Source organism: Thunnus albacares, chromosome 13, assembly GCF_914725855.1.
Source record: "Thunnus albacares chromosome 13, fThuAlb1.1, whole genome shotgun sequence".
In the NCBI taxonomy this organism is placed as follows: domain Eukaryota; kingdom Metazoa; phylum Chordata; class Actinopteri; order Scombriformes; family Scombridae; genus Thunnus; species Thunnus albacares.
Genome location: NC_058118.1, coordinates 16,154,784 through 16,168,236, shown reverse-complemented (window position 1 = coordinate 16,168,236; position 13,453 = coordinate 16,154,784). Strand labels below are relative to the sequence as shown.

At 39.9% G+C, this 13,453-nt stretch overlaps 1 protein-coding gene across 2 annotated transcripts in view; it reads right to left on the bottom strand.

Moving 5' to 3' along the window:
- LOC122995395 (replication protein A 70 kDa DNA-binding subunit-like) overlaps positions 1-13,453 on the bottom strand; it is a 43,981-nt gene that overhangs the window by 23,421 nt on the left and 7,107 nt on the right. For both annotated transcript variants that reach the window (XM_044370606.1, XM_044370607.1), the window contains 6 exons: positions 10,917-11,262; positions 8,838-8,940; positions 8,641-8,709; positions 4,947-5,139; positions 1,457-1,593; positions 586-734 (listed from right to left, as the gene is read on the bottom strand). In XM_044370606.1, coding sequence (XP_044226541.1) covers positions 586-734; positions 1,457-1,593; positions 4,947-5,139; positions 8,641-8,709; positions 8,838-8,940; positions 10,917-11,262 — 997 coding nt within the window. The remainder of the gene's footprint in view (positions 1-585; positions 735-1,456; positions 1,594-4,946; positions 5,140-8,640; positions 8,710-8,837; positions 8,941-10,916; positions 11,263-13,453) is intronic.

The window sequence follows — 13,453 nt, the reverse complement described above, 5'->3', positions numbered from 1 at the left end:
CACTGAAGCATTGTTATGTACACACTCAGAAATCAAAAAAAACACATTTATATTTCAGCCGCGGCCAGACTTGGGAACAGCCTTAATGAGTGAATGAGTCATAATTCAAAATCCCTCCACAGGAGCTGCTAATAAGAATCCAGTTTGATGCAGCTCACTGTGTCAGAGCTGGAATCCAGAAATATATCCGTGTTCTGCTTTTCTGTTATTCCCTCCATCCAATCCTGTCTAAAGTCCCTCTGGGATCGAGGAGGGACACGCCACCAGTCTCCTGACACGTGATCACTGGGGCTTTGCACTTAGTTTAGTTCATCGTGTGCATGTGTATGTGCAACATTGTTTAACATGAACACTGGGCTTCCATAGGAATGCTCAACTTTTGGCACATTTCACTGTATATTGATAACTAACTAACTGTCTTTTTATACATACCGTGTCTTGTGTGGTGCTTGTGTGAGAACTGATCGGATGTCTATGTGCGCTTGTAAACATGCCAGCATGACCACAATAGTGTGAACAATTCTGTATTTGTTTATGAATGTGTGTATGAGTGCTGGTTGTTGCGTGGAAACCAGTGTGACTCACCAGGCCCTCAGTCTGAAGGCCTCTGGTATGTCTGGGTTGACCATGACGGTTGAGCTAAACAAAGCAGAGAGAGATCTGCCCCCAAAATCAGACAAGCGAGCTCCTTTGATGGCGACCACAGGCTGCCCAGAGCTGTCAAACTTCTCTGCCTGGAGAGAGAAAAAAAAAAAAAAGGATCCAAGACAGTAATTGAGGAGATAATGATGGCAAACAAGAGATGGCAAAAGCAGTTGTGTTATTGTCTGTTATATGTTCAGTCTGTGTCTGCAGCTTGGGGAGACCAGAAAGTAATATGTGGTATAGTTTGCTTTTATAATTGGACAACCTACAAGTTAATTTGAAAGTCGTTTTTGGATTTTGGCAAAGAGGAGGGATTAGCTCCTGCAGATTGAATGAGCTTAGAGAAGAATAGTGCCATTTCATGCACATTCGAGAGTTATTTAGCCTGCCGTCTCAAATCAGGGACTTTGGTCCAAAACACTCCTGAAGGTCACAGGAATGATTTGACCAATCCAAATTTTACAGCCCAGAAAACCTAATCAAACTGCTCAGCACGGAAGAGCAAACACAAAGATATGCGATGTGCACACGTTCGCTGACACGGATGCACAAGCACATACACGCATGGGCACCTTCATAAACACACGATTAATTACAGCCTGCTCAACATGTTTTTATGTTAAACTGCAAATCCATCCCTGGGTACAGAGGAAAAGCAAGGCGAGGGGGAGAGAGAGGGAGGGAGAGAGAGAGAGAGAGAGAGAGAGAGAGAGAGAGAGAGAGAGAGAGAGAGAGAGAGAGAGAGAGAGAGAGAGAGAGAGAGAGAGAGAGAGAGAGAGAGAGAGAGAGAGAGAGAGATTATAATTATTACCTCCTCTCCCCACAGTGTGGCTGTCACCACTTTTCCAGTTGTGTCTATTAAGTTGAGGGCCCTCTTGGTGACTTCCCTGCTGGTCTTTGTGGTGATGCGGGTTGCTTCCTCTGCACTCTTGCACACTCCAATCACATCTACATGGAGAAAGAACAATTTCACATCTCCATCTATAGATATCTCATGCATACAGGTAGACAAATAGAGAAATGAAGCAATAGTATGTTATGCGAAGTGACACTTTTGAAATGTCTCTGCATGGTATAAAGTGTGAAAATGGCCCCTTGATGTACTCGACATATCATATCGTATCATATCATAAGTAGTAGAGATCCAACACAGCAGAGTGTTGACACCCCTCTGATACTGCCTAGTCACAGCAGACTGACATATAAATGCCATAACAGGCTAGCTAACACCAAGGCCCACAATCCAAATCACAACAAACACACTCATTCCTCATTTATGTTTCCTGTCATGCTCAAGGCCTAAACACTTCATTCGGGATCACTGCACTGAAGAGCAGTTACTGCTGAGCTCTAAGAAGGTGAAGGTCCTGGCCTACCATGACCAAAATTAAAAACTAAATCTGAACAAGTCGAATAATTCATAAAGCAGTTATTGTACAAGAAATAGGAATTTTCACACACAAGGTTAGAGAAAACAAATGAAGAAACAGATTACATCAAGTAAAAGTGTAAAAAGACAAAAATAATACACCAATGTTATGCTGCAGGTTTTAAAACACAGTCTATAAAACGTAAAAACCACTAACAAATGTCCATCACATGATGGGCATTGATGATTTAAAATACCTCTTGTTCTAGTGAATTGTTTTAAAATAAAAAAAGAATTTCACTGATATGAAAGAAGACAAAAGCAACCAAATTGGAGAAGCTAGGTTTGGTATTTTTTACTTGATTTATAACATAAATGGCTCAAAAATTATTCATATTTATGGTTGGTTAATTGTCTGTTAAATATTTAATGGTGCCAAGACTAGTGCCCGTGCATTAAACAAAATGAATGAACAGAATTTCAATATAGATTTTGAGAACCAGTCATTCTGCGGACTTCATCCTCCTGTCTGCTATGTCTGCTAACCTTTTTCTAAACTCGCCCTTCCTCCTCCCTTCCTCTTTTGCTCTCTGTCTGTGCTCTCTCAGCCCTCCTTAATTCCATTATGATTGAGACGATGTCATCCACCTCTGAACTCCATTATCACCACAGGAACAGGCTGACAGTTCTCATTACCATGTTATAATCCCCTATTTAACAAAGGAGCAGAGAGAGAGGAGTGGAAGGAGAGTGAATGGAGAGACAACAGATGACACACAGGACATGTAACGATGCCCCTCTGCGACCGACGCAAACACAGTCCTCCAGGTAAACCACTCAGTGCATCTCTGAACTGTGTAGTGTTTATGTGCTAGCTTACATTGCTCATAGTTTACACTGATGTAATCATGCAATATTGCCACTGTGAATGTCTGTTCAAGTATGTTGTCTTAATAACCATTAATTTGTCTAACATGGTGTGTCCAACACTAAAAAGAGTGTATAGTCCTGCTTGTACTGATATCCGGCAATTGTTGCATTGCCTGTAAGCAGTTCAGCACCCAATGCTACATCACAAGTACAACAGACCTGACTGCACCTGAACTCATCCACCTGTGCTGGGTGTGGTCAGAAATACAACAGACTTGAACCTTTCAGTGTAGAGATGCCTTTCATCCAATATTTAGAGTGAATTTAGTGAGGAGACTATGTTCACCAGCTTGTCGCTACTAGGGATGCCACAGTGAGGAAATTTTCCCACCAACTAATAAATATTCGTCAATGACGCTCATCCGTAGAGTGCTTACTTTAAACTTCAACATTAGATTTTTAGTTTATATCTTCCCCTTATTTAAGAGTTAGTGATGGCAGGCTTCACAATGCTATGAGAGCTGCAAGAGTGTACCAAAACAGTAAAGTTGTGGGCCAGAAAGCCAAAACAATGAGCTGAAATTCACTGTAAAGCTCAGTAGAAGGGAACTGCAGAGTCAGGTTCATCATTACAAGTGACACCCTTCATGTGATCCATTGTCAATATAAAAACATTGAATAAATTAAATTAAAACAAGGAATTTTGTAGAAATATATTTTTATATTTCTCAAAAGTAAATTATTGAAAAAATTATTTTTGTTGGTGCCGAAACTCATGTATCAAACAGGCACTAGTATTGAAAACTTATAAATGATACCCAGCCCTGCTACAAGTAAGAACAGTTATTGATAAATGTGATTCTTAAATGGTGACCAAACAACAGATAAAAGTCACCTGCAAATGGTAACATGCAATGTTATTCCCTAAATCTCCCACTTGCAGTGCAGACCAAAAGCAATCAATTAAAATTCCATCCTCATTGTCATAACTTCACAAACTTTTGTGTCACACCTGTACATCATCTTCCTAATAAGATTGAGTGACATGCTGAGAGAACACTCTTGAATTGCTAATTTCAACCCCAATCTACACTCGGATCATCCCAATTTACCTGTCAAAGAGATAAGACATTCATGTCAGGAACAGAGGGCAGCCACCGCAAGTAACCTTTCTAAAAACGGTGGAATGAACACTATTCTCTTTTTATCTCTCCTCTTTACTGTAGGCCTGAATTAACCTTCCCTCTGACCCCGTCATAATGTATTATTCCAGGACATCTGGTACACAATTGACTGACATGTGCTTGTCTATTAGGTCAGTTTTTTTAACCATCTATATCTATAGCCTTGAATCGCCTGGGTTGACTGAACAGTTGGAGGGATTATCCGGTTGATAATCCACATGTTCAAATCCTGACAACAGCTAGCATGGCAACGTCAAACCACACCTTTTCGGTTCTGTCATTGCGGACATGGCAGAGACATCGGTCGAAGTAACATGTACTGCAAAACATTACTGACAGTTCTTTTCTTCACAAATATCAACATGAACCTTTTCCTAACCATCCTGGACTAACACGTCGCTCTCTCTCAGACATACTTTACACGGCAGCCCTTCATGAATGTTGTCAAATCTCTCCATAACTATCCACAAAAATCACTATCTGAACACATTTGTAGCTAAAATATGCCACATGATTGCTGAGTCACATGTAATTTTCTATCTTTAATATCTTGTTTCAGTAGCTGCTCAAAGTTTGGAGAGGCGGTGAGTCATCTTAACACTCCAGTTTGCTGATTGGTTTGACATGTATCTGTCGAGATCAGGTGATTATTAGTCATGTTTTACAGCCTTCATTGCAAAAACTGAGCATGTGATATGTAGTCTGCCTCTATAAGGCTAAAAAACTCGAGCAGCTACGTCTCTTGCTTTTGCTTCCCGTCCTTTCCCAACTGTCCTTGGCACTGAAGCGCTACCTGCTCACTCACTGCTAAGTTGTTCTTTTATTGGTTAAATGGCAGAAATGTACAAATAGTCGAATTGGCAAACTTCTTCTCTTACCAATGATGGAGTCCGGGTCTCTGTTCTCCAGCTCTGCGATGGGCACAAAGTCACAGTGCAGTGTGGGGACGTCCTGAGTGTCATCACATGGCACAATGGAGGAATGAGCATGGAGGGTCATCTCGTAGTCATTCTTCAGTGTGGTGTACTGTTTGTTGGCCACCTTCAGTGTAGCCTTAGAGATGTAGTACACCTACAGAGAATGGGCGAGCAAAGTGTGCTGGCGTTATAAAATTAAACCTAATCAAACTGGTCATTCCCTGTAAATCTGAAGCAACTAAGACTGATCATAACTATGTTATTGATCCCGCTAAGGAAATTATTATTACAATACAACATGTTAAACCAAAACCTCATAATAACAATGTAAAAATCTTCAGGTCCAGCTAAGATGTGGTGTCATATCAGCGCCATCACTTCTCTAATTCACCAGAAAATAAGAAGCAGCTGAGAGCGAGTCTGCTAAACAGCACAATTTAAACCCAATCTGCAAGGCCCACTTCTTCATTTACTCCCCCAACTCTCCAATATCTTCTACTGAGTTTGTCTCAGTGGCTTACTCTCTATTCTTTCCTTACTCCCTATCTCTCTCTGATTTACCCCACACAGAGATAGGAGCATGAAACTAATGTGATAAGCATTCTGGCCGCTCGGAGCCAGTCACACCCACTCACTGTTCTGTCAATACTCAGATCACGAAGGGAAGACGGATTCATTCCTTTATTTATCTTTAGAGGGCAGAGGGCACAAATTGGATCTGGGGCTGTGTTGGGAGTCACTAACAGTGGCTGATACCTGAGCCAGTGTGACTAGCAAAATGATGGCTGGGGTTAATTGAGTTATTAAGCTCTGCGGGCCAGACTGAGCTGAGCAAGAGCTTCGACATGTGTTCTACCTGTCTGTAATTGCATAGGTGTACAGGGACATGCAAAGGGCATGTTCTCGCTGTTTAGACGGGGGCACCAACCATTTCTGCACAATAATAAGAGTTTTACCTCAAATAAACAATGGCTTGTTGATTGTTCCTCCAGCTGGTCCATGAGACTGGAGCTAAATGGTGCCAACACTCTCCTAGGAAAATGTTGATATCTCTTGCAGTCTGTCATCATGCATCTGTACACTTTATCTGACATTTTACTTTTTAATAACTTTTCTAATTATGGAGTTTAACACATGAATGCTGTACATATTTAATACTTGACTTCCCATGTGGAAAAACTGAACTTAAAAGTCCCAACTGAGGGCAGCACGAACTCAGTGTCCTCAATAGTATTGATAAGGAATTTCTAAATGAATTATTCCTTAATATTCATGATTATTTTCAAAGATACTACTGTATATACTTAAATCCTTGTAAATAATCCTGTTTGCAGCCCTCCAGTGAGGTCAGAGGTCAGCATTAGTTGTGTAACAGAAGCTGGAGCTGGTGGCCGCTATATATTTCTTACTAAAGGACAGTGAAGCAGCTTGTTGACACAGGGTCTTGAACCAGGGTCCACTGGTTAAAAGATGATCTTATTAACAAATGCTGCCTCCAAGGTTCTTTTAGACCAACAGGTTTGGCAAATAGATTCATATGTATTAGTGCTTGACTGACTTTCATTCTTGTATTACTATCTATAATAAAATGCAAGAATATATTACAGGATAGTTTAGGATTTTTCAAGTTCATCTTAATGCAATATTCACATACTAATATGTACAATTATAGAGTTACTGGTCACTAGGATCATTCCTCCTCTCCATATATCCCCTTGTGCTGCCACTAAGAGATGAAGGACAAAATCCAAAGTCCTCATTCTGTGCAAAAAGGGATTCTGAATTTCAGCCAAAGGTAATATGAGGCTTCAGCAGTCTGACTTAGCCAGTCTCTTGTGGTTCTCTGGACAGCATTTCCTTGCTCAGTCTCAGTTGAAGCCTCATATTAGTTTTAGACAAAGTACAGAATGCATTTTTGCACAGAACAAGGACTGTATGGATTTTGTTTCTCCATTTCTTACAGTATAGTTTCACTACAAAGGGATAGGAAGAATGATTACAACGACTCATAACTGTCTAATCATACACACAGTAGCAGAGTATTGTATTAAGATAGATTTGGAAAGATGTGAACCTATCCTTCAATATCTTACAGGAATACTTACCCAAAAATTACTTATATTATAAACATTTGCACATTCCTGGTAAATTTTTTGTGCATTCCCTTTCCAGTGTTTCCCCTGTATTCATCCTGAAGCAGCGCAATCATAAGCACCGTTGCTAAAATTTTCACACAATCATTAATATCAATGGGCTACTAATGATTTTCACTCGCACACTGTACAAGCACGATAACATCCTACATTATCGTGGAATTTTATGAGTCATCGACTAGTGTATCAAATCCCAGAGTTCTCCCTCTCCTCATTCTTCAAAGGACATCTACGTGAAAGGTACTGTTATAAGAATAGGGTATCTGCTTTAAGAAATAGGGCAGTGCATAATGTGTGTGTATAGCGAGTGGAGAGAACAAGCGGCAGAAAAATGACAGTGAATGCGAGGGGAGCAGAGGAAAAGGTTAGCAAGCTGCAGTGTGTCAGTTAATAAATGCTGCAGCTTGTCGAGAACAAGAAAAGTCTCGCCTGTTGTTTACCCAGCTGCTGGAAAAGTGAAGGGGATTAGCCCTGAAGTTAGCGACAATGGGTTAGCCTAACCTGACCAAGCTCACTTAAGGTGGAGTGACCTTTAAGGTGGACCAGCTATTCTCATTTTAGTGTCAATCTCAGCTACTCCTAAACAGAGAAATGTTCTCTCCCGAGTTTTGGTCAGCAGCACCCTGCACCCCCCCACCCCAAAGCAGTCAACTGAGGGGAAACACTGCTCTCCATGTGCTTTTCACTTGATATTGTAAATGTCTTTAAGATTACTTGACTTTTGTGGTATTTACTTACTTATGTATGTTTTAATCATTATACACCACAAGGCAAACTCTACTTAGCAAAAAAACCTGTTACTGATTCTGAATATAATCTCTGTATTACTTAAGCCCCATAGCCTGAAACGCCAGAAGAGAAACTTCATTCACGTATCATCTGTGGAGAACGCAGCCTGCACGACTGGCAGCCATCTCTGATGCAATTAAGATAACCAGAAAACCAGAAACCAATAAAACAATATAAAAAAAAAAAGTTTTCACAAGCTGTAGTCAGCTAGATACAGTATTCCCATTTCCATATATCCACCCAAATGCTCAGTATGAAATATATATATTTCAGTAAAATATGACTTCATAAAATCCTCCACAAAATCCTCTAATACTTGCCTCTGGCTCATTCATTGGCCAGAAGTCCTGCAGGTATGAGAGGATTTTGCAGGGGGGTTTTACTGGACAAAATTTTACCAATGATACATTTGTGTGACCTACTATACGCATACAAAATGGATACCTGAGACTGTGGTTTGCAAGCAGTCAATGAACTTCTTATAGCCTTTAGATATTGTCTTGCTGTTGTCAAAATCAGTCTACTTTAATGAAGAAATCAAATTACAACCACATTAAGAGACTAAAAAGGACATCAGTACTAACATTTACTTGCAGCATTCCAGGTCTGGGTAATGTGGAGTACATACAAAAGTTATCATTTTTGACTGAAATTTCCAAGAAGCTCTTATCACTTTAAGTGTGGTTGGATATGGGTGAGTGGGATCTGCTCACCTTGCCTTGCTCCACTAGAGAGAAAAACTTGTCCACTTCGTTGTTGAAGGCTGTGATCTTGATTTCTCCCTGTTGACCAGCACATTCCCATTAAACAACATTTCATTTCATGGATAAAATGAAAAGCAGCCGTGTGTGACATACTGTATGTTGACATGCACGCACATATCAGACAGATATTCAGGCTTTTTACTCACACTTTCATCCACTATATCAAAAGAGAAAAGCTTTCCCTCTCCTTTAGAGTTACTCCATGTACGGACATTGGACTTGTTGGTGACTCGGGCTCTGATAGTCCACCTAGGGATAAAAACAGAATATATACTTGTAATAATAAATCAGCACTGACAAAAGTACAGTATATATCAACAAAACTAGAGTAATTTGATAACATAATATACTGAACATGGAAACAATTTCACCTTAAATATTAAAAGAACAAACTTCCTGATAAAGAAAACATCCCCAAAATCTAAGCGTTGCAAATGTTTTACTTGAAAATGTTACATTAAGGCCTTCCATCATGTTTTCATCTTCAATTACCATCAACAACTTTCCATCATGTGGATTAAGAGGATTTAATGTATCAATTATAAAGAAAAAAAAAAAACATTACAGAAAAGTTTTCTTTGACCAGCAGTTATGTGCAACTTAACTAAAGGAGTTGCAGTCTAAAGGTCGGCACAAACAGTGAAGAATGCTGCAGACACACTTCAAAAAGCTTCCTCTTTTTGTTAATGAGCATCCCGACTCAGCTCACATCAGTCACCAAAGTGAAACACAACTGTGCAAAAGAACAATTCCCAAGGAAACTGGATGAGTGTCTTTTTAAAGTTCCATGAAAGAAAAAAAAAAAAAAGGCATCCAGCAACTTTCTTTTCTAAGACTGAACTAGGTGTTGTACATCTGCCAACTCCTGGATGCGTTTAAAAAGTGCTACTTGTTCTGTTTTTAACAACAGTCAGCCAAGCTCGGCAGTTTATGCAGCAGTGAGCTTTTTGACTGAGTTGATAATTGTGCAGTGGAGGATATTCATACCATAACTTTGCCTGCAATTAAATCCCCTATCATGAGAGCAGCTGCTGGCCCAGAGTGAACCCCATTTCCTGCTCAGTATGGATAAGACTGCTACACAAAGGTTTATGGCAGCCAAAAGCCAATTATAGTATGCTCTAGATGCTATTACTTAACACCAGCAGAATGGGATGAGAAAGCCATGCAGACGACCATAAAAAGACGATGTGCACATATACTGGATCCCTATATAATCTGCAGTACGTAACACTTAGCGCCACACGGACGCACATGCACACGCTCGCACTTTTTCGTTTCGTGCAAACATACGTAGAAGAACTACAGCTGCTGAAGTCATCGGTTTTACTCACTGTAGGTACTCCCCAACTTCAAAGTTAGAACAGTCATCAGTTTATTACAACACCTAGAGGCACAGTTATCTTTACAGCTTGCAATTTCAAACAGGGCTACATTATCAGAGCCCAAACATGGAGTGAGAGCTGACAGGGTACCTTTACTCCAATCTGGACAACTACATCTTGCTATTCTGTGCTCTCGTCTTTTTGTGGTCAACTTTAAGGTCAGAGACAGAGACTTAAGCCTAATGAAATGATAAGAAACGAGAGGGGAAAAAACAGCGGTAACATGGCACCCTGGAGGAGGTAAAGAAATTGTGAGAGGGAAGGAAGAGGGGGAAAAAAAACGAGGTTGGCCAAATCCCCACTGGGCCAAATAACAGAATCAAAACCGTAGCAGCAGATCATAAAGACCCAGCAGTACCTGCCACCACAGTGTCTGTTTCTGAGGCAAGATCGGTCATTTCATTTCCATGCAAATGGGCTGACTAACATCCACATGCACAAATCCACACAGACACACTCATTGATACAGAAAAAAAAAAAGAATGCCCACACACGCATGCACACACCCACAAACACATATACACACACACACACATTTCCAAACATGCCCCAAAGTGCTACTCAGGAATGGCAGCAAAACAGGGAAGTGGAATCACAGCATGAGAGGAAATAGTTAAGCTGATGAATGAGCAGAAGCAGTAAGAGAAAAAAAAAAAACATAAATATGTATAGTACAGGCTTTGCTTGGAATTTGAGAGGAAATACATGCAAGTCAGGTTCAGTGCTTTGTAACCGTCCACTGCAAAGTTTGGATTCTTATGTTTAAATTCTCCTATGGATATGTGTATATGAATGCATGTGAATGCAGATGGGGTGACAGACACACACACTTAAACTCACTTGCTTTGGTAGGGGTTGAGGCTAGAAATAGGAATCATTTTAGTTGAAGAACCCGGAGAAGCGCTGGCACCCTTCGTAGGTGAAGCCTTCCACGGTGACGTCTTCATGGGTGAACCCTTCGTGGGTGAAGCCTTCCACGGTGACATCTTCATGGGTGATGCGTTCGTGGGTGAAGCCTTCCACGGTGACGTCTTCATGGGTGAAGCCTTCATGGGTGAAGGGTTCCATGGCGTCTTCGCGGGTGAAGCCTTCATGGGTGAAGAGTTCCATGGCGTCTTCGTGGGTGACGTCTTCATGGGTGATTTTCCCACAAAACCTCTTCCACGGCCTCGGGAAGGAGAAAAGGCTATTGGGAAACAAAGTTAGATACTTTCAAATTAACAAGATTAATAGTGCAATTCAGTAGAGCTGAAAAGATCAATAAATTAACTGATTAGTTGGTCAACAGAAATTGACAACAATTTTGATGATAGATTTATTGCTGAAGTCCTTTATCAAGAAAAAAATATCAAAGATTTGCTGGTTCCACCATCTTAAATGTCAGGATTTGCTGGTTTTCTCTGTTATATCTCACTGTAAACTGAATATCTTTGGATTTTGGACTATTGATTAAGTGTGTGACAATGTCTTCTTATGCTCTGGTAATGATCTTACAGACTCACTATTTGTTGTCTGACATCTTTTCTTTTTAAGTAGAATCAGTAGTCAATGGTGAAAAGAATTGTGAGCCGCAGCCCTACAATTAAACCACTTCAGCTAGTGTGTATATGTAATAACAATACCATTTTTTGTCAGAACTAAATACTTAGTCATTCACGCCATTGTCCAATATACCATTTAATTAAACAAGTACATGAATGTTCCTTCATTATTACCTCAAAGTACAAAGTTGCCATTATCTGATGCTGACAAATTTATAAGAGCTGATAGTAATACATGCCTGGCAGAACACCTACCAGTTTGCCATTAGGCAGTACAAACTTAATTAAACACCCTGACAAAAATATTTAAGCAGTTATAAAACATTAGTGGTACTATTATCTGATCATGCAGGCAGCTGCCAAAATAATAAAATGCCTGAGAATAGCTGTTTTTCCTCACAAATTAAACTGTCCCCATGGACCTCTCTGTCGAGTTATTCATTTCCCCTAAACATCAGTTTGTGCCAATGAATAAAACTGTGTTTTTCTTGGGTAAGACTGCCAATCAATTATTAATTTCATAATTACTGTACTTATGCCTTTCAGCCATAAGGAAAAGAAATTAATTAAAGAAAGTAATTAGAATCAGTTATCAGAATCTAAGTCTCTTTGGCCACGACACAAACCCAAAAGACCAGTCTGTAAATAATCATATTCATGCATCACAACCACATTACATTTAGTTTGAGTCAGAGTTTAATGGCTGTTTTCAAAGGAAATGTGATTCTTTTGAATGAGCAGCACAGTATATATAGGAAGGAAGCTTATGATTACAGGTTGTCGCTCACAGTTGCTCCTAAGAATTAATTGTTATATTTATTATATATCATATACGCTGAACTTATTACATGATCACCTGAAGGCTAATGTGTAAGTATTTAAGCTGTTAAATTTATATACATAGTATAGTGTGCTTTGTTGAATTGGATTACTGTGTTGACCTTATTTGCCATGGTTACCTGTGCACTTACTTAACTCAGACCTAATATGAAATCTCACATATAAATGAATCAACACGACTAATGAAAAAGTTAGGAAAAGCCTCCCTTTGTTTTTAAAACAACATAGTTCAGTTTTTATGTGTTGTTTTACAACTGACAATGACTGCTTGAACAGTTTGGACCAGCCCACAGAATCACTAGGCGTTAACTCACCTCCCACAATAAAGTAGCATCAGAGCCATCAGCAGTGATTCAAGCTAGATAGTTGTGTGCTGTCAAAATAAATTTCATGCAATGCTTCATTTTGGCATGGATGATCTGCCATATTGAGCAGCAGCATTTGGGGGAAGAATTGTCAAGCATAAAAAGAGGCAATTCCACAAAGACCATTCCTCTGATTTAAGCTCCTGTTCTGGAGCACAACAAATACTTACCTCTATGATACCCTCCTTTGCGGGTGTGTACTTCTGCGCGCGTGTGTATGTATATGTATATGCCTGTGTGTGTGTGTGTCATGAGAAAATTCCTCAGGGAAATCACAGATTGAACAGCTATTTTCAGGCGAGGGGTAATTAACATCAATATTCATACACACGCTATCCGGATGGAGTGTTAAAAGGAAGAAGCTGGTAGCGAAAGAAGAAAACGGGAGATGATAGGTGTGTGTGTGTGTGTGTGTCTGTGTGTGCAGGGAGGGGGTCTGAAGAACAGAGCAAAGAGAGGGGCATAGAGGTTTATCAAGGATCCTCATTTTTTGTGATTAAGATCAGTACAGCCTCCTTATATTTATGCCAATAACATATTTAACAGCCACTGTTTATGACAAGTGCTTGATGATGAGGACGTAGGAAGAGAAAAAGAGAGAAACATATAGACAGGGGAAAAAAAACAATAT